The 20,202-nt window shown below is 48.6% G+C and overlaps 1 protein-coding gene and 1 long non-coding RNA gene across 2 annotated transcripts; one reads left to right on the forward strand and one right to left on the reverse strand.

Moving 5' to 3' along the window:
* Positions 1-99: 99 nt before the first annotated feature.
* On the forward strand, positions 100-11,089 carry LOC135322668 (uncharacterized). The gene is made up of 3 exons (XR_010383408.1): positions 100-136; positions 1,014-1,123; positions 9,870-11,089. It is a non-coding gene; the product is annotated as an uncharacterized LOC135322668 (long non-coding RNA).
* A 1,339-nt stretch (positions 11,090-12,428) lies between these two features.
* On the reverse strand, positions 12,429-17,220 carry CNGA4 (cyclic nucleotide gated channel subunit alpha 4). The gene is made up of 6 exons (XM_031459374.2): positions 17,159-17,220; positions 16,926-17,027; positions 16,623-16,729; positions 15,698-16,343; positions 14,617-14,966; positions 12,429-12,936 (listed from the first exon to the last, which is right to left on the reverse strand). The coding sequence occupies exons 1-6, from the start codon at positions 17,218-17,220 to the stop codon at positions 12,476-12,478; spliced, it is 1,728 nt and encodes a 575-aa protein (XP_031315234.1). The 3' UTR covers positions 12,429-12,475.
* Between the last annotated feature and the right edge of the window lie 2,982 nt (positions 17,221-20,202).

Consider the following 20,202-nt stretch of genomic DNA (forward strand, 5'->3'; position numbering starts at 1 on the left):
GCCGCGATTCCCGCTGAGGCTCCCGCCCCGCCTGGTCCCCGCCCCCAACCTTGGCCCCTGCCCCTCGGCTCCTCCTCTGATCGCCCCGCCTAGGCTCGCGTCCCTCCCAGGCTCGGGTCCGCGGCTGTCCCGCCAGGTGACTCTCCGCCCCTCTCTCCCGCTCAGGACTTAGTCGCCCCCACCCCGTCCCCCACTCCCCCACACTGGTGTGACTGTCCTCCAGGCTCGCCCCCTCCCTAGAACTCTCCAGTCTTCTCTTCGAGATTGCCTTCCCGCCTACTCCCCTTCATCACCATCCCAGTTCCAGGGGATTCTCGCGTGTGTGTGTGTGTGTGTGTGTGTGTGTGTGTGTGTGTGTGTGTGTGGTGTGTTGGCGGGGATTGGAGAGAGGGTTAGGGGTGGTTGGGGAGGAGAAGGAGGGAGCGTAAGACGGGTGGGCGCGGCCGCCGGGGGGTCTAGCATCTTCCCCTGGTGGGTCGGGGAACCTGGAGGTGGCAACTGAGCCGGGTCGGGGGCGCGTGCGGGGTCACTGGCTGCAGCGCTGGTGCCTTAGCCCTCGCAGAGCGCTGCGGGCACCGTACCATGCCTATGCCGCAGTGGCTGCCAGTGTCCGCGACACCATCACTGGTAGTTGCCTGCAACTCCTCGCCGCGGGGCTGGGGTAGCCCCAGCATCTGCTCCCGCACCCCCACCTCCTACCTCAGGCCCAACACCCAGGCTTCCACCCAAAGCGCCCAAGGAACCCTCCGCAGCGGAAAAAGATGAGGAAGGGGCACCATTTTTGCCTGGGGAACTCTGGCAAGGGAAAGGGCTGCCTGGAGGAAGAGTGACTTGGGTATTGACCGGGGTAGCGGTGCCTGGGATAAACAGGGTTGGGGTGGGGTGAGGGTGGGGTACGGTTCAGTTCCCAGCCCAGCGCAGGCACAACCGGGGAGGAGGCGGCTAGCTTTCTCTGTGGTCTCCAGGCAGCGCCCACCCTCACCGGACACACTCCCTGTTTGCTCTCAACGCAGGTGGAGCAGCCTGTGTAGGAGGTCAGGTTCCCACGGGAGCGAGCTGAAAGGGCGCAGGAGCACTGGGGCGCAACGGGAACAAAACCGAAGGGGGCATGCGCAAGACTGCAGTGAGTTCAGCTCCTTGGGTAGCACTTTTCCTCTTCTTATATTTCAGCCCTGTTGATGTCATTCTTCTCCATTCCAAAGAAACTCCAGTATGACATGAAATTCCATTCTCTGGCCTCCAGCAGTAGCTGTCAGAGGTGGGAGTTATCAGCTAAAGAGCAGGTTAGACTGGGAATGAGGTCTGAGTTTATGGGAATTCAAAGAGTCCTATCCAATCAGAGTTTTGGAGAGGACCTGGTCCAGCTAGCACTGAGTTTATAGGGGATGGGACATTGAAGGAGGATTTAAGCCTGAGATCAGAGGGAATGTCGTCACCCCCCCCCCCCCCATTCTCCTGGCACTGCCTGCCTTCCCACTAGAGCAGCCTGCTGTGCTGTTTATTCAGCTCCAGCACAGGTGAGACTTCGGATAACCTGCTGGACTTTTCTCACATTGGATGATGGTAAGGTGTGGGGGTGGGGAAGCAAAGGAAACGTAGGGAAGAAAGGAGTGGAACAGGAGAAGTAGACAGCCATTCACTTATTCAGCAAAGTATGTGCCACGTATAGGGCTGGTACACCAGCTGTCCAAGACAGTTTGTGCCTGAGTAACTACTACTCAAGTGAGGGAAAATGACAGGTAAGCCAATGATTACAACATATGGTCATAAGTGCATCCACAAAGATGCACAAATCAGAAATTTAGAATCTGAAAAGAAAAAAAATATGTATGTATATGTATCACTGAATCACTTTGCTGTACACCTGATACTAACATCGTAAAACAACTACACTTCAATAAAAATTAAAAAAAAAGAAATTTAGGAATCATCCTGAATGCCTTACTCCCTTATATGCCTGCACCCCTGTGGTGAAGGCTGCAACAAAAAGCCCAGACTCCTTCAAAAATGAAGATTTTTTTCTCCTTCTCTACTGAGAATGCTGCTGAAAGATAGTTCTCAACTGTCAGCCCCTTTGGGTGTTGCCTGGGCTGAAGAAATCTGGCTCATCTAAGGTCATATTCCCTTCCTTGGGCATCTGTACCCAACAACTGATCAGCAGAGAAGTATAAAGGTTCAGCTCTCTCACCCCAAGAGAGGACAACCCTGAAAGATGTTCACAGCTCCTCATAGGGTTGACTGAGGTCTTTACTGGGACTGCTCAACTTCTCCCTTTGCCCCATCTCACTTTTTTCCATCCTTTCTCTTACACAGGTGTTGACTCCAGGAGCGCTCCTTAGTAAACATCCTCCCCAGTAATCTCTTAGAGTCTGCTTCCTGGGGAACATAACAGCCTCATTCCCATGTTCAATTAATCATGAAGTGCTGTTGATTTTAGCTACTGAGCATTCCTTGAATCAGTCTGCTTTTATCTCCACTGACATTGCCCCACTGTTTCTTGTACTATTCTCCCAGCCTCCTAAGTGGTCCACCACATTTTGATGATGCCCCCTTATATCCACCCTCCACCTTATAGCCAGAGTGATATATTCAAAATACAAGTCTGATTATGCTACTCTTCTGACCTTGTTTGGGGGATAAAGAAGGACTTTTTACAGAGTCTATGAAGCCTGCATGGCCTGGCTCCTACTGAACTTTCTAACCAGTGTTTCAAGTCACTACTCCTTGTTCTCTCCACTGAAGACACACTGTCCTTCCTTAGTCCATTTTGGGAATGTATGTCCTCCAGTTACATAGTTTCTGCACATTCTCTCTGGAAGATTTCTTTCCTTATCTAATTAACTCCTACTCACTCTTCTGATCTCAGCCTGAGGTCTCAGTGTTTCCCAGGGGTGTTTTTCCTGGCTTCCCCTCCTGGATAGGCAGAATTACAAGATGACCGCCAATGACTCTCACTCTTGTACGATCTCCTTCTCTAGAGTGTGGGTGGAACCTGTGAATATGATGAGATACTACTCCTATGTTTTATGGCAAAAGGGATTTTGTGGATGTAATTAATGTTGCTAATCAGTGACCTCAATATTATACAACTAGTCCTAACTAAATCACATAAGTCCTTTAAAAGCCAGGAGTTTTCTCTGGTTGGCAGCAGAAGAGGAAGTCAGAGAGATCTTAAGAACAAAATTTGATACACTGTTGCTCGCTTGAAGATAGAGAGGGCCAGGAGGCAAGGAATGAGGATGGCTGATTGGCTTGAGGATGGAGGAGGGCACAGGACAAATACCTGAAAGTGGCCTTTAGCTGAAAGCCATTTATGGCTGACAGCCAGCAAGAAAATAAGGACCTCAGTCCTACAACCACTAAGATCTTGCTAATGACAAGAATGTGCCTGGAAGCAGATTTTCCCCCAGAGCCTCTGGAAGAGAATTTATTCAGGCTGACACTCTGACTTCAGTAGCCTGATGATACCCTACCTGAGCAAAGAACCCAGCCAGTGAGCTACTACACGAATGTTGTTTAAGCCACCAAATTCACAGTAATTTTCTACAGTAGCCATCAAAGGTAACACACGTCTCATCTCAGGAGATAGCAAATGTAGACACTTGCAAGTCATGCAAGGAAGAAGTAGGGGCATTGGAAATTTGTTAAGATTTAGAAAGATTTGGAAAGATTGTAGTGGCCACTGGTGTGGAGGGCAACTTAAGGAGTGGAACCATGGAGTCCATGACAGTAATTAAGGTGAAAGATGACAGTAGCTTGAACTAAAGTCATGGAGGTAGTGGAGAAGATGGATCTGAGAGATATTTAGAAGGTAGAGAGACATAATTTAGAGACTGTATGTGGAAAGTGAGGGAGAAGGATGAGATTAAAACTGAATAATGTTTTTGGTAACTGGATAGGCATTGTTGGATAATCACCTACTACTATATTCCAAGCGTATTACCTTTAATCCTCACAAAGAACTACAAATTTAGGTACAACATTATTGATCATTATTTTAAATGAAAATACTGGCTCAGAGAGTGTTAGGAACTTGCCTAAAGCCACAAAGCTACTAGGTAAAAAAGCTATAACTCAAAGCCAGGGATTTGGAAAACCAGAATTCAGGTGTTCCTAGTATGCTGCTTCTCAGATTGAGTGTAAGTTTTACTGTTATCTGGCCACTTTCTTTTTCTCATTTTATATTTTTTCCCCCAAATTTTCTTTACTCAAAATCTCTAATTTCTAGCACTAATTTAGTGCTGGCTATAGAAGGTCAGCCTTCCTGGGAACTAGAGTTTGTCTCTTTCAGTGCCTATTTGAACTTGAAAGTCCTTCCCCCTCTTTTGCCTGAAAGTAATAATGTAATGCTGCTGTCTGAATAGTTTTTACTGCTTGCTTTCCAAATAAAGGTTAATTATGATAATAAAGGGAGAGATTTGGGAATGAAAAAAAAATCTCTAATTTCATCTCTTACCCTGGCATGTATGTTTGTACCCACACGTATGTGCACACACAGACACACACACACACAAACACACACACCATCCTTCACTCACAACGAATCACATGGCCTCTCACTTCATAGGGAAAATTGTGGCTATCATACAGCAGCTTTTACCAGGGACTCCAGCCTAGTTTGGACATGTTAAGTTTCAGATGCCTCTTAGACATCTAAGCAGGAATTCCAGTAGGAAGTTGAATATACAGGCTGTGCAAGAATGAATGTAAACCATAGAATTAATGAGAGAAGGTTGAATAAGAAGAAATGAGAATCCATGCCAGAAGTCTGCAAAAGACCATTATTTCAAGGCTGGATGGAGAAAGACCAGCCTGTCAAGAGACCAAGAAGGAGCAGAGGGGTGGGAGGAGAGTAAGGAGGGCAAGGCATTATACAAGCAGGAGGGGAGGCGCTGAATGGATTCAAATGCTGCTCCTGGAACAAGGAGAATGAGGACTGAGAAGTGTGCTCTGAATTCAGTGACCTGGAGACCCTCGGCCATGGAATGGGCCATCTTGATGAAGTTGTAGAGGCAGAAGGCAGATCTGGTGTCCCTAACGCTGCACGTGACTGGAGAACATGGAGCAAGTCACTTTAGACCAGTCTTTTAGAAGAACAGTTATTAAGGAAAGAGGGTCATAACTAGAGGGGGATGTGGAATGAAATATTCTTTTTTGAGATGGAGGGCCTGGAACATTTTTGGGAGGCAGATGGAAATTTTAGGAGTCAAGATGGTTTGTTATACAGCAATGTATAGAAGAGACCGCAGATGCTAGAGAGAGAGAGAGAGAGAAGGAAAGGGAGAGAGATTGAGAATTACTAGGCAAGCTTCCTGAGACAAGACAGGGATGTATAGAACCCAGCACTGTGTGGTGTGTTCTAGCTTTTGATGGGAGTAGAGACTCAAGTCAGTAGAAGGGAATGGTTATAGATGAAAAGGAAATGTCATGATAACCAGATAACAGATGTATTTCCTAGACTTTCTTTGCAGCTGAGTGTGGCTTTAGGACTACCTTCTGGACAGTGGTTGTGGGTGGAAGTCATTACTCCCCTGAGAAGCTTTCCTTAACCCCACCCCTCTGGGATAGGTGCCTCCTAAGCCATGTACTTCTGTAACACTGGCATCTCTCATTGCGCTAATTCTCACAGTTACATGTCTTGCAGCTGCCCTTTTACTTGTCTATATTCTAAGGGTCTGGCGCCTGTCCTTTTCTCTGACAGTTTCTCAAACCACTCTCCACACTACTCTCATTTCTTATTTTCTATCTTTTCTTTATGCTCAAGGCATCTTGAGTTGCTTATAGTTTCAAGGTGCCCTCTGTGTTGTTCATCATCCAGGTACCTTGCTCATACTTCTCCCCTCTAAGTGCAGATAGGTGATAGAAGGCGAGGGCTGGGGCGTTGGTGGGTGTACATTGTTGCAAGAAGATGGAAGCCGAGGAATAGATTCAGTGGAGAAGGGGGACATATCATGAGCCCAGGAGGAGGGAGGAGGGGATGAAAAGGCAATGCTGAGAGGGTCAAAGCTCATTTTTCAAAATCAGGAAATTCTATCTCTGCCAGGGATTAAGCCAACATTTGGAGAGAACGGGATTGCTGAGGGCCGAGAAACTCGGGGACTTATTTATTTATTTTTAAAAATTGAAGTACAGTCAATCACAATGTGTCAATTTCTTGTGTACAGCGTAATGTCCCATTCACTCATGTAGATACATATGTTCCTTTACATTAAAGGTTATTACAAGATATCAGGGGGACTTTAGATTAAAGCAAGGAGGGAACTGCAGAGTCAATGTGAGTAGCCAGAGGAAAGAGACAGAGACTGTTGTCCCAGAACAAGACAGAAACCTAAGCGGTTAAGGAGGCAAATGCCAGAGGTCCTGATGTAGGGCCAGGCTCAGTCTTCAGGGAAGCTGCCTTTTGGACTCAAGTCTTTTTTTTTTAAATTGAAGGATAGTCAGTTTACAATGTTGTGTCAATTTCTGGTGTACAGCATAATGTGTCAGTCATGCATATACATACATATATTCATTTTCGTATTCATTTTCATTATAGGTTACTACAAGATATTGAATATAGTTCCCTGGGCTACACAGTAGAAACTTGTTGTGTATCTTGGACTCAAGTCTTGACCTGCCAAGGTTGTCAGTTTGGGGTTTTGTGTGTGTGTGTGTGTCTTTCAGGGGAGGTAATGGCCCACTTGCTTGACTCCTGTGGCTTCTGACTATTTACCTTTCCCTTGGGGAAGTCTCCGTCACCCACGCTACTGCCAAGGGTGGGCACATGATCCCTCTTTCAATATTCTATATCACGATTGTGATAAGAGGGGAATGTTTAAACAACACTTCAGTAAATGTTCAGGGGAAAGAACTAAAGAGAAGAGCACAAGGTGCCTAATGCACAGCCACATAACCTGCTGTGTAAGATGCTGCCTGTTCCAGGTAGCTTGCAGGTCCGCAAAACAGCAGCGCTTTACGTGGGAAACCCAGCATTCACTAGCGGTGCTGTGAGGGTCGTGGAACAGGCTCCACCTCCACACCCCTGGCTCTGACACACATGCAGCCAGTCACTTAGTCCTTGGGGACTGGCTCAGTCCCTCCCCTGTGGCTGAGGAGATTGCCATCTCCCCTCAACCAAGACCTTCTTTTCTCTGCATTTCTTTGCTCTGCAGACATGCTCCTGTGCTGAGCTCCTGCCCACATACTCCCTGCCCACATAGAAGGCCCTTCTCTTGGGGTAATTAAATAAAGAGGGAGTGGGCTGAGAAGACAGACTGGTTGAAGCTAGAGCAGGCAGGGATGTCGGGCAGAGAAAAGAAACCAGGGAGAGGACCAGCCTTCCAGAACCTGGGGCTTACGCTGGGGAGGGCAGAGCACGCCTCATGGGCTGGGTCTCCCTGGATGGTTACACTTGGCTTCAGATGTGGGCTTTCACAAGCCAGGCAAGAGGGGCCTGGATCCTCCAGCTCAGGGACTCACTTGAGGGTTAAAAAGGCCATGAGGTGGGGAGGGAGAGGGTATAGCTCAGTGGTGGAGCGCATGCTTAGCATGCTTGAGGTTCTGGGTGCAATCCCCAGTACTTCTATTAAATAAATAAATGAATGAATGAATGAATAAATAAATAAATAAACCGAATTCCACCACCAATAATAATAATAATAATAATAATAATAATAATAATAATAATAATAATAAGAAGAAGAAGAAGAAGAAGAAGAAGAAGAAGAATAAGAAGAAGAAGAAGAAGAAGAAGAAGAAGAAGGAGAAGGAGAAGGAGAAGGAGAAGGAGAAGGAGAAGGAGAAGGAGAAGGAGAAGGAGAAGGAGAAGGAGAAGGAGAAGCAGCTACAGGGAGTCATCCAGAGAGAGGGCTTCCGGGAAAACATTTGAGTTAGGCTCTGTGAGACCTGTTGCTGAAGGGCAAAGCTGAGGACAACAGGCCAAGGTAACGAGACAGGAAAGGCAGTGCCAGACACAGAGGGCCCATGCATTCTGGGTGAAAAGCACAGGAGTTTTCAAGCTACGGGGAGGGCAGTCCTGAATGATCCCAGCTGTTCCCGGTGCTGCCCCAACAGGTGCCTCAGGCTCCGACTTGGCACAACTTCCTCTTGTAATGTCTCTCAGCATCACTGCTGCTGCATTTTAGTCTTTATGAAAACATCTGAATAAGGTTTTTCACACACCAGTCGAGACCAGGGTTCTGTCCCCGAGATTCCACTTCTCCCTGGGAAATTCTCCCAGCTCTACAAGGCAGTGCCATCCTGAGGCCTGGGAGGGAGCTGGAAGGAGGGGCCGGAAGGGGAGTCCTGCGCCCTCTGCTGGCCAGATCTTGCATTGACAGCACAGCCCTGATACCAGGGGCCAAGCAAGGCTGCACAACCTGTGTGCCCCAGGGCCCTCAAACGCATGAGCTGCTAGAGAGGAAGAGTAACAGTCATAACTATTACTCATTACTAAGCAGTTGCTGTCGGCACTGGGAGACAGTTTACATTCATTATCTCTTTCACATTTTAAGTCTCCAAGTTTTTCTTTCAACAACCTTGAAAGATTTTGTAGGAGGCCAAGAGTCCCCTAGAGAGTAAGTGGTGTTTCAGAACTAAAATCTGACTCTGACTGGCTACCAGCACCTGACTGCCTCCAAATGCTTTCCCATCTGTCATGCTTTTAGGCCAGCCTCATACTTGCCCTGATTCAGGCCATGCCCTGACCTGAGCTCCAGCTTGACCTGATCACCCATCTCTGAGCCAGGCCTCAAGCCAAACTCTAGTTTCAGCCCTGAGTGAGAATCTACCCTCTTTACTTCCTTCTCCTGGCTCCTAGTGTTTGCATCAGATCTTCCCTGGGTTGGTTGGCCCCTCTCCCTAGGAATCTGATTTCCTCCCATGCTTGATACTTTATTTCCATTTCTCTTTGGGGCTAGCAGCCTAACCCACTGAAAGAAAAAGGTGAAGCAGGGTAGGTGGAAGAAGGGGAGTAGCTAACTGGGAACACTGAGCACATCTCAAATCTTAGCCAAGCCAAGGAGTCCTGAGGTCAGTGACCCAAGGAGGGAAGTGGGTGAGGCCCTAGGTCCCGCAGGAGGGAGAAGAGCTAAGCCAGAAGCAGCTGGGCTCTCAGAAGGAGGGCGCTTGAACAGTTTTTGACACCCCTGTGGGCATCTAGCAGTGACTCCCCCACTCCTGCCCTCCTCCCCCAGCTGCATGTGTGCGGGCAGAGGGCTGGAGTTGGCAGTCCTTCTCCAGATCAGTGGGTGGTCCCTTGTCTTTGGCTGCAGCCCTGAGATCATCACACTTCAGCACATTTGGGCAGACTTGCTGATGATTCACAGGCTTTGCTCTGCATCCCGACTGGCTCCTTCTCCTCTGGTTACTACCTAGTTCTCACAGTTACTGCATGCAACCATCATTCTTAAGAAAGGAAGGAGCTTGCCTAGCCTTGGCCTCAGGCTGAGGCAGTCCCTTTCCTTATCTTCCTAAAAGAAACAGTAAGACAGACCTAAGAAAACCTTGTAAATAAAAAAACCTTGGAGCCCTGGTTTTTACAAACAAAAGCTAGGACAGAGAGTTTCTGAAAATTCCTATTTTTGACACTTAAAAAAGCTTTAAGTCTAGGGGATACAAAGATTTAGGTACTTTCTTATGATGGGAGGAGGGATACAATGAACAAAACCCAAATAATACCTCAGTGAATTTTCCTGCCACATATGTAGGTACTTAGCTTAGTGACTGATCGCAGCAAACAATATTCTTTGGATTAAAAGATTATTTATTTTGTTTTTTGTTTTTGTTGTTGTTGTGATTCCAGCAACTTAAAATTGTGTTTCCTTCTGCCCATCCTGACCCAGCTGTATTCAGCTTGATCTCAAATTGTCAAAACATTGTCTTCCACACAGGAGGGATGTCAAAAGGACCCCGACATGATATTGCTGATATGCAAGATGTCTTCTGGTGTGGTGGCTCTGCCAGGAAGAATTTGATCTCCTCATCCTTGAAAAGCAGAGGCAGAACCAGATGCATCCCTGACCCCAGAGGAATTTTCTTTCTGCATCCATAGTAGGCAAGGTGGCCAGTTATCACCCTCCTTGTGCTGTAGACCAGGATTCTATGGGGGCGGGGGTGGGGGCCACATGTTCTAAGAGAGCCATCTCTTGGGACAGGTGTGCACATTGTAGTGTATCAATGAAAAGCTTCTTCTTGGCTCCCTAAATCCATCAGAAACCACCAAAATGGCCTTCATTACATACCCACCCATTCTAGTGCAACATGATTTGAGGGCAGAGACAGTAGGAAAACCTCTTGAGAAGTTGACAGACACCTTCCTTCAACATTGGGCCTTTATCTGCTTCAACCCCATTTCTTTGGTCGCCAAGTATCTACTTGGGTACTTACTATGTGCCAGGCACAGTTTTGGTCCTGTGGACACAGTGACAAACCAGACAGACCCAGTGCCAGCACTATAGATATCATAATTTGTGAGGAAGCTATTCACAAAATAACCACATATTTTAAAATGATTTAATATGCAATCACTCTCCTAATCTCTCCTGACACCTTGGCTCCTGGCACAGCCTCAGTTGCTATGACTATTTTAAGAGGTTATGTTTCAAATCCTTCATGTCTGAGTCCATTTATGTCACCTGCATCATATCCAAAAGGTTGGTCTGCTTTGAGGGCACCAGTAGCTCTGGGGAACGTCTTCAGGGCCACACATCAGCAGATGCTCCCCATACCTCCCGCCCTCACAGCACTGAAGGCCCTACCCTACGTTGTCTTGTACAACCTGTAATAATCATTCCTGATATTCTGTAGTTGATGATGCAGCATCTTGAAATTAAGAACAAATTAACCACCAAAGTTGCTTACATCTCCCTATGTGGTCTGACTTTCACAGGTGCTTGAAAATCATATTATGAACCCTTCAAACACAAGTCCCCAAACTGTGTCTTGCTTCCTATCTGATAGGGGATGTCTCCACCTAAAAACTTCCCACCACTGTAGTAATACAGGCTTTCTGCCCATGTTTTCTTCTTGCTCCTTCTGCCTCCTACCCAGCCCTGGTGCTTCCCCATGTAGCCCTGCATGGCACAGTGTACCCCCACCCCTTGCTAAGGACTAGGAGTAATAAATTCTTTCAACAGCATTGATCTCTGTGTCATCAGTCAGTCAGTATAATACATTTATCAGTTTAATATTGATAAATTAAATTCCAGGCACATTTAAAAATACCACCCAAAGACTGGCCAAGCCCTGGAAGAGCTAAAGTTGTGGCAAGAGTGAATCTGATTCAGAGATGACACCTGACTCTGCCCCACAGACCCCATAACACCTCTTCTGACCCAAACCTGCAGCCTTTCTAAGTATGCCAGAGTTACTATAAAACTCCCCAAACACACATCTCCAGTTGTCCCCTGTCATGGTATTCCACTTTACCTAGTCTCTATTCTCCACATGTTATATTTTGGAATACTGTGTAGAGGAGAGCTGGATTTCTGCCAGGACCAAGGCCAGCTCCGACAACCAGCTTGGTAGGACAGGGCCAGGTGAACAGTCCTGGGAACTAATCTCCCTTTGGAATCAGTCCTGCATGCAAGGTTGCCCTGGCCCCACCCTCCAGGGCTGAACCAAAGGAAGGAAAAAGGAGCAGAGGTATTTACTCTGGCTTACTAAGCTAGATCAAACCCCTCAGAGCTCACAAGGCTGAGGACACAAACTCTGCTGTGAGAAGCAATGGTCAGTGTGTGTTTGTGAATATGTCTATGAAAGCATGTGCATACTTACAGCGGTGCGATGCTTAAGCCTGTTTTACCTTGACTCAGTACTGCTTCTTGATTTATCAGATACTCCCACTTCTTTGAATCCAACCCACCAGCTACTACACAGCCTGTGCCCCTTACCCCTGTAACCCAGGATTCAGACAGAATTCATCCTGGCCCACATCCGCTTTGCTTTTTCTCATCAGACCCGTGAATGTTTAGTGAGGAAGCAAATACTTTATTGACGTGCAACTTGCAGGGTACTCTGGTGAACTGCCCACATAGGGGAGCATTTAAAAGATATCTTGAAACAAGGTATCTTGTTTACAAGGGGGTGCAAACCCGTGGAAGGCATCTGTGTGTACTGGTGTGTGACTCTGAGTATATGTGTGTTTATGAGATGCATGACTTGACTGTGTACATCGTCTGTGGATATAAAACATATTTATGTAAGAAAGTATGTGTGCTCTGTGAAGGGGAACTCCAGAGCATTTTATATGGACTGCAAAGTCTTGGCGACAGTGTGTATATGCACAACTGAGTGTGTGTGAGTGAGTGTGCGCTGTGCATGGTAGATGAATGTGTGCTATGCTCCTGCATCCCTAGGTGGTGCATCTACAGACCCAGTCCACTTCCATCTCTGTAACCTAGCAGACAGGATGGCAGAGTTTCTGCAGGCCGGCTTTCCTACACCTCGGGATTCCCTTGGTGTTGGGGGGGTGGTGGTCCTGGGGATAGGCATGGAGTCACTCTGGGCCTGGGAATCCCTCCCAGCCTGCTGTACCCTCTCCATCCTTGGATGTTCCCTCCCCAGGCTCGCCCTCATCATCGGCCTCGGCCAGTTCCTCAGGCACTGGCCACTCCCGAGTCTGCCACTCCAGCCGTTCGATGCGATAAGCAATCTTGAGCGCGCTAGACTCCAGCTCAGCCAGGAGGCGTGCAAACTTGGTCTGTAGATCATCGAGTTGCTGGTCAAGACCTCGCAGCCGGGCCTCCGTGGCCTCCTGTAGGGCGATCTCAGCTGCCTCGGCATTTACGTCCAACTTGTTCATTTTGAGCAAGATCTCGCGGCCTTTTTCCTCCATGACGGCCTGGGCCTGTGGATACTCGCTCAGCACTTCCCGCAGGTCCTCCTTGCTCAGACAAAACAGGTCCGAGTAACCTAGACTCTTGATGTTGGCTGTGCGGCGGTTCCCAGACATGTTCCCTGTGGCCCAAGGGCAGACACAAGGGAGGACAGTGAGTGGGGGGGGGCGTGGGGGTGTGCGGGGACATTTCACTCCTGAACGAGGGCCCCCGCCTCCATATTTGTGCTTCTGAACCTCTCTTTTTGCCTCATTAACTGTTTCATTTAGTAAAGCACTGGGTGGGGACTAGGCCCTGGGCTGAGTGGGTATCAGTGGCCTGCTTCCAAAAATTCACAGTCTAGAGGAGACAGACATTTAATCGGATAGTTACATAACAGGATGGCTGATACAGTGTAGACGTGCATCTGGTATTGTGGGAAGTCAGGCAAAGAACCCCTAACAAGCTGTAAGGCAGAGAATTTAAGGAAGCCTGAGGAACTGATGCCTGGATTGAGTAGGAGGTAATGAGGGGAAGAGGGGGAGGAGTGGGGGAGGGCAGCTAGGCAGAGGGAAGAACATGAGCAGAGGGATGGAGGCAGAAAACAGTTAGATGGATACAGAAAACAGGAGGCAGTCCAGAGCGGCTGAAGTGAAGGCTGTGAGGAGAGTGGGAAGAGATGGAGACAGCCCAGGTCACACCGGGTCTTGTGGCCACGGCAGGGAGTTCAGATCTTATGGGGAGGACAGTGAGAAACCATTGAAATATTTTAAGCAGGGGAACTGTATGGTATTATTGGTATTTTAGAAAGATGTTGGTGGCTCGTGGGTGGGAAGATAGGTTTGTCTGTATCCTGCAGTCTCAGAGCTAGGAGGACCTTAGAAGGTGCCAGGGAGCTGCTGTTTGCTGAACACTTGCTGGGTGTGCCAGGCCCTGCGCTGTGTGCCTTGCCCAGAAAACTCATTTAATCCTCACAAATGGGTTTTAAATATCATCCTTATTGGGTAGGTGAGAAAACTGAGGCATAAGAAGGGAGTGACTTGTCCAAAGTCAAGTAGACAGTGGCCGACTGCCTGCAAGATGTGGAGCTTGAGGGTTGAGGGGGTCCTTGGAGGACAGATGTGAGACCTTTAGGGCAAGTGGAGAGTGAGATCCCCAGACCGAGAGCACATCTCGCCTCAGTCAGGAGAGCGCGCTCAGCCCCATCTCCTGAGGCCTTGGTGTCTTTACCAGTAATTAAGTAGAACAACTCTGACGGCAGAGGCTGATCGGAGGAATACATGAGCCAGCGGACAGTCCCTGGCCTGGAATGGACTTGATGGAGTAGATAGGAATTCTTTTCTATTTTCCTTCTACCTTCCTTTCCATTTGGCTGTGAGAATGTTATTCCTTTTATTGATTCCGAGTGTGTATACTTATTACTTGTGTGACTTTGGACAAGTTCCCCAAACTCTCTGTGCTCCAATTTCCTTACCTTTGAAATGGGGATAAGCACACAATAAATATTAGCTATTAGCTATTATTATTATTATTATTATCTGTCACTTTCCACTGGTCTATTGGTGCCTTGAGTGGACACCCACAGAGCAGGTCTACCCTCTCTTCCAAGGGCCCACCCTGCTCACTGACCTTGGCTCAGCCTCTTCTCAGGGAACAGACTCTCCATGTCCTGCTTCTCTCTTGAGCCCTCTAGTGACTCAGGCAAGGGCCAGGTATCCTTAATCTGTAGGCCCCAAAGCACCATCTGGTCCCAGTACTGGGTTCTGTTGTCCCCATTCCCCTCCCCTAATCCTGTCCCTGGAGTGAATGCTGGGGTGCTCACCTTTGATGTTGATGATGCTGATCTCCCCAAAGTAGAGCCCTGCACCAAGCACGGCATATTGTGTGACACCATCATCGGCCACCACGGCCAGCTGACCCTCCCGGATGATGTACATCTCTCTGCCAACGTCCCCCTTGCGGCAGACATATTCGCCCGGTGAGTAGGTCTGGGGCTGCAGCTTCAGTACCAGCTCCTCCAGCAGGCTGGCCTCACAGTTCTGGAAGATCTGCACCCGGCTCAGAGTAGACAGGTGTACAGACACGGCCACTTCTGCCCGCAACCGCTCTGGCAAGTGCTGTAAGATGGCTACCTCGTTGGTCATCTTCTTGTTGATCTGCAGGTGCTGGTACCTGGGGGCAAGAGTAGCACCAGTTCTCCACCAGCCCCCTACTGACATGCCTCTTTCTCTGTCTTCCATCAGGGCTCACCTCAGCTTCAGTCAAGAACCCAACCACGCTGAGATCTCACAGGGGTCATGGGAATACTTGACAGTTGGATGAAAGATACCATCAGTCCACTGTCTGTTGGTCACTCATGTTTTGACCTCTTCTCCCTCACTCAGGGCCTGGAAGCCTCCACTAGCTGACAGTGAATACGATGCCCTTTAACTCCTGTCAGCTCTACCCACTTACCATTCAGAGATGTCTTGTACCATCCCACCGACGCCTACTTCAATCACCAAGCCCCACTTTCTTTAGAGGTCCTCTGCTCTAGCTTCCCATCTTGGTGACACTTCCTTCTGTTCAGCCTACAGTATGGACTCCATGACGTACTCGGCCCTTTTGTTGGCCATCCCCTGAGGAGTATTGCTCTTCTCTCTTACCCCTTCCCTGGTTTCTGGGTTATCCTTTCTTGCCTACAAGTTTCCTCCCTGTCAGGCTCTTACCCACCCACTCCTCCTAAGTCCTTATCCGATTAGTGGAGAATATCTTTCTCCAGGCCCCACCCAGTGGACCTCCCAATGAACGCCACATCCTGATGGCCCTGCCCGGCCCACCAGGCAGTGAGAACCCAGCCACCTTCCTCAGATTCTACCCAGGACATCTCTCTCTGTCCTGGTCTGGAAGCCCGGCATCCTCACCAGTCAATGACTCGCCGCTCCAGCCGGCGGTTGACGCGGTGCAGCTTCATGTATTTCTTCACCAGGGCGTGGTCTGGGTAGAAGGCCGCGTCTGCAGTGTTCATGTTGTAGATGACGGAGCTCATGCTGCCCATGATGGTGGCGAACCCCATGACGGCCAGCAGGAAGTCGCCCACCATGAAGAGGCACTCCTCCTCCCGGGCTGGCGGCGGCGTGTCGCCCACGGTGGTCAGGATCAGCGTGGAGAAGTAGAAGCTGTAGAGGTACTGGCGCAGCAAGCGCTCGAAGCCGGGCCGCGCGGGGTCGGGGTACACCCACACGTCACGCCCGAGGCCCAGGTAGCGGGACAGGGCGAAGTACAGGCAGCTGTTCCAGTGGATGACGACGAAGATGTAAAGCATCAACTTGGCGATGCGGAAGGCGTTCGGGTAAGCTGTGCGGGTCTCCGTGCGGTCAAAGGCCTCGAAGAGGCGGGGCGCCCGCAGAAAGCGGTTCAGCCTCAGCGTGGGTGTGTGCGGACCCAGACTCGCGTAGGCCGCGTCGGTGGGCAACAGGGACGCCAGGTCCAAGACGAAGCTCCAGGTGCGGACGTAGCGACTCGCGATCCTACCCTTGTCCTCCACCAGGATGCCCTGCTCCAAAAATCCTGATGGGGGACGGGGGTCAGGTATGGGGCGCAGACAGGGCAGCTATCTGCTCCAGGAATGAGGGTGAGGGTGGGCGTGACAGGGTCGAGGACAGGGAGACAGTTACCCGGACAGAGTGGGAGCCAGCCTAACCGCCCTAGAGTTTCTGGGGTGAGTCTAGGGGTATTGTAAACAGAGAGGCGTGTGAAAGCACTATCAGGGAGGGGTCACTTTGCTACCAAGAGGCTCTCTTCGGGAAGGGAACGTTGAACACAGGCTGAGTCCTGGGACTCACTGACCAGTGTGGAAGTGCACCACGATGTCCAGTAAGTACAGCAGGTCGCTCATATAGTCCAGCACTAACCAGGCCACCAGATAACCGTGCTGCAAGTCCGGGAAGCAGGCTCTGCATAGCAGGGACAGGAGAGATCGGCTTGAGGGCACCCTTTATGTGTGATGTGTTCCCCCCAAGCCTGAGCACTAAACCCTAGGCATAGGCACCGCCCCTACTCCAGCGCCGGGCAAGGGGCCGCCCCTCTCCTGGGCCTCACTCTTTAACCTTGGTCTCTGCTTAAGGCCCTTCCCACAGTGCCCAGCCAAACCTGCACACGACGATGATGAGGTTATACATTACTGGGAAGACCATCGTGTTCAGCCACCAGTAGTAGTAATCCCCTGATGGGTCCAGGACAGGCAGTGACTTCCTGTAGGAGGGGAAGTCGTGTTTCATTTATTCACCTTTCAGTGTTGCGATTGTGACTGGGGGCACCAAACAGGGATCATGATCCAGCTAGTGAGGCAGGCGGATCTGACACAGGGGACCAGTATCTCTCACCTCGCCTTGGACGGGGCAGGAGGGCTGGACTCTGTCGTCTTCACTTTGCTGTCCTGGCTCATGGTTCTGTGGCCTGGTACCTGGGTGTGAGAAATCCAGGGCCTCTGCCTGTAGGTGGTTTCAGGAGGTGGAGGCTAGGGCTGGCCTGCCTGGAAGAAGCTGCCCTTGGTCTCCAGCTGTGAATCCTCTGTCTTTGGCTTCTGAAGCTCTTAGCAACACAGCCAGGAACAGCCGCTACTGAAGGGGTGGAGACAGTGTGGTCCCAGTGCTCCGCCCTGTCTCCTAGGGCCTGGGCTTACACCTGCCCAACTAAACATCTCTAATGAGGCCCCTGGAGATGGTGAGGTGCATGCCTCAGAGGTAGGGCTGGGCCTTGTTCCCCGCACTGACTCCCCACCTTCCCTACAGCTGAGCTACATAGGGGTCCCCCGGTTAGAGGACCTGGGTGCCAGTATAGGCTCAGAAAATCATTCTGTTTTTACCTTGTGCAAGTTCCCTGCTTGAACCTCATTTTTAACCCATTTAACAACTATGTGCCGAATGGCTCATTTGTATCAGATGCTGAACTAGTCTCTGGGGACGAAGAATGCCTGTCACATCAGACATGGGCTCTGTCTCCATTACCTGCACCCTTACCTGCTTCTTCCTTGCTGAATGAGTGTGATGGGGGCCATCCTGTGGCATTTTTGCCCTCATTCCCTTCCTGTTACCTCTCATGCCTGATCCCACCAGTTATTGCCTGTGTCTTCTAGATCCTCAACCTCTTTCAATTTTCCCCTTTGGTGAACATGCTTAATTAAATCTCTCCCATTCCAAAACAAACCAAAAAAATCCTAAAAATTCTCCCTTCACGTGATGTCCCTTTCATGACTATCATCTTTCTCAGTTAATAAGTCATAATCAGAACACCCACTATGTGCTAGGCCAATATTGTGCTAAGTATTGGGGATAAAAGATGAATGAAACACATTTTTTTGCCCTCCAGAGACCCACAGTCTGGTAGGGGGAAGAGTCAGGTAGATAGGTAATTACATAGCAGTGTGATGAATACTCTATTAGGTGGATATACAGAGGGTAATTGCAGTACATAGGAAGGGTCCTAACTGATTCTGGGTTCTGTAGGATGAACAGGAGTTAGGTATAGAGATGGAAGTGTGATGAGCACTACAAGCAAAGTGCACAGAGTGTGCACAGATAAAGAAATTTCAAAAAGCATAGGGGACTGGGGGAATGTCAATTGGTTTTCCTAGAAAATCTGAGAAGCTAGTGGTGAAAGATGAGGCTGAATGGTGGACCCAGGACAGCTCAGGGAAAGCTTTGTCAGCCATGTTCTAAAGGTAGGAAATCCTTTTTCTTTTACTGAAGTATAGTTGATTTACAGTGTTGTGTTAGTTGAAAGCTAGGCAATGGGGAACCCCATTTCTCTGAAGGCAATGGGGAACCCATGAAGTGTTTTGCCCAGTTAAGTGTTATGGCTAGATTTGTGTTTTTGGAGCATTTCTTGGAAGAAACATCTATAGTCCTCAATATTTTACTTTATTTTTTTGAAATCCTATTTTCCCATGGCTTCTATGGATACCATAATTTCTTGGCTTTCTGTTTATTTCTTCTTAGTCTCTTTCATAAGTCCCTCTACTTGTCCCTTCTGTTTTGGTGTTCTTAAGAACTCTGTCCTAGGCCTTCCTCTTTTTCCATCCTCCCAACTCTCCCTGGCCAATCTTGGTCAACCACAGGATCCCCTTTCACATCCAGAGACTCCCCAAAACCTCTCTTTGAGCTCCAGACCTATCTATCTATACCACTAATTGCTTGCTGGATGTCCCTGCTTGGCTATTCCACAGTCACCTTCAGCCCACTGGGTCTATAACTGGGCTCATTATCTTCTCCATTCACTCTTTCTTTTCTAATCCCTATCTCTGGCCTTTCAGCCAAAACATCTAGCCCTAGTATTTATTAATATTACTATCACTATTATTATTGTGTAACATTGTGGCAGTTTTAAAAAATGGTCATGAATTCTTTGATGATCTTCCCTTGTGACTGTTTCAGCCAATAGGATATAGCAAGAGTGATGTTGTGTGACTTCTCAAGCTAGATCATAAAAGGCCATGCAGCTTCCTTCCGGTTTTCCCAGAATGTTCATTGTCTGGAAGCTCCCTCTCAGCATGCTCCCTCTTTGAACCTAGCTGCCATGTTGTGAGAAGCCCAAGCCACAGGAGCAGTCACATGTCTTTATTTGACAGTCCAGTGGAGCTCAGCCTTTAAGTTGTCCCAGCTCAGGCATCAGACATGTGAGAGAAGAAGCCTCCAGATGATTGCAGTCACCAGCCTCAATTCACCCCCAGGCATTTGACCACTCTAGATGAGGTAGGTCCCAGATACATGGAACAGAGACAAGCCAGTCCTTCTGTGTCTTGTTTAAATTCCCAGAATCTGTGAGCATGATAAAATAGCTGTTGTTTTACACTACTAAGTTTGGGATGATTTATTACACAGCATAGTAACCAGAGACACATATAGAAAAGTACACATTTCCTAAGTACACAGCTTGATGAATTTTACCAAGTGAGCACACCCATGTAATGAGCACTCACATCAAGAGCCCCACTCTGCCCAGTTCCAGTCAGTGCTTTTCCAAGGGCAATCACTATCCTGACCCCTAATCCCATAGTAGTGCTTTGCCTGTGTTTGAATTTATATAAACTAAGCATCGGTTTTTAATCCTTCCTCTTATTTTCCTTTCATTTTTATCCAGGCATCAAGCCCTGGTGATCTAATAATCACATGTCCATTTCTCTATGTCTTTACTATTCTTATTTGGGCCTTAGCTGTCTGATCATAAAATTCTTTATCGTTTTCTATAATCCCAAGGATAAAAATCTAAGCTCCTTAACATGGCCTACAAAGCTCCCTGGTATCTAACCTCTATCTGTGTGTTCAGCCTCATCTCACAGCATTTCCTTTGCATATTCCCTAGGCTTCAGACAAGCTGTACTGATTGTACTTTCCAGAGCACCTCCCACACATTGTCCATTCTTCCTTGC

This window comes from Camelus dromedarius, chromosome 12 (assembly GCF_036321535.1).
Source record: "Camelus dromedarius isolate mCamDro1 chromosome 12, mCamDro1.pat, whole genome shotgun sequence".
Lineage (NCBI taxonomy): Eukaryota > Metazoa > Chordata > Mammalia > Artiodactyla > Camelidae > Camelus > Camelus dromedarius.

Excerpts from the sequence above, each read along its gene's own strand:
- CNGA4 (XM_031459374.2), bottom strand. The coding sequence starts at position 17,220 with ATGAGCCAGGACAGCAAAGTGAAGACGACAGAGTCCAGCCCTCCTGCC. Across the intron at positions 16,344-16,622 it reads CGTGGTGCACTTCCACACTG|GATTTTTGGAGCAGGGCATC; the intron begins GTCAGTGAGTCC and ends GTCCCCCATCAG. Across the intron at positions 14,967-15,697 it reads GAGCGGCGAGTCATTGACTG|GTACCAGCACCTGCAGATCA; the intron begins GTGAGGATGCCG and ends TCTTGCCCCCAG.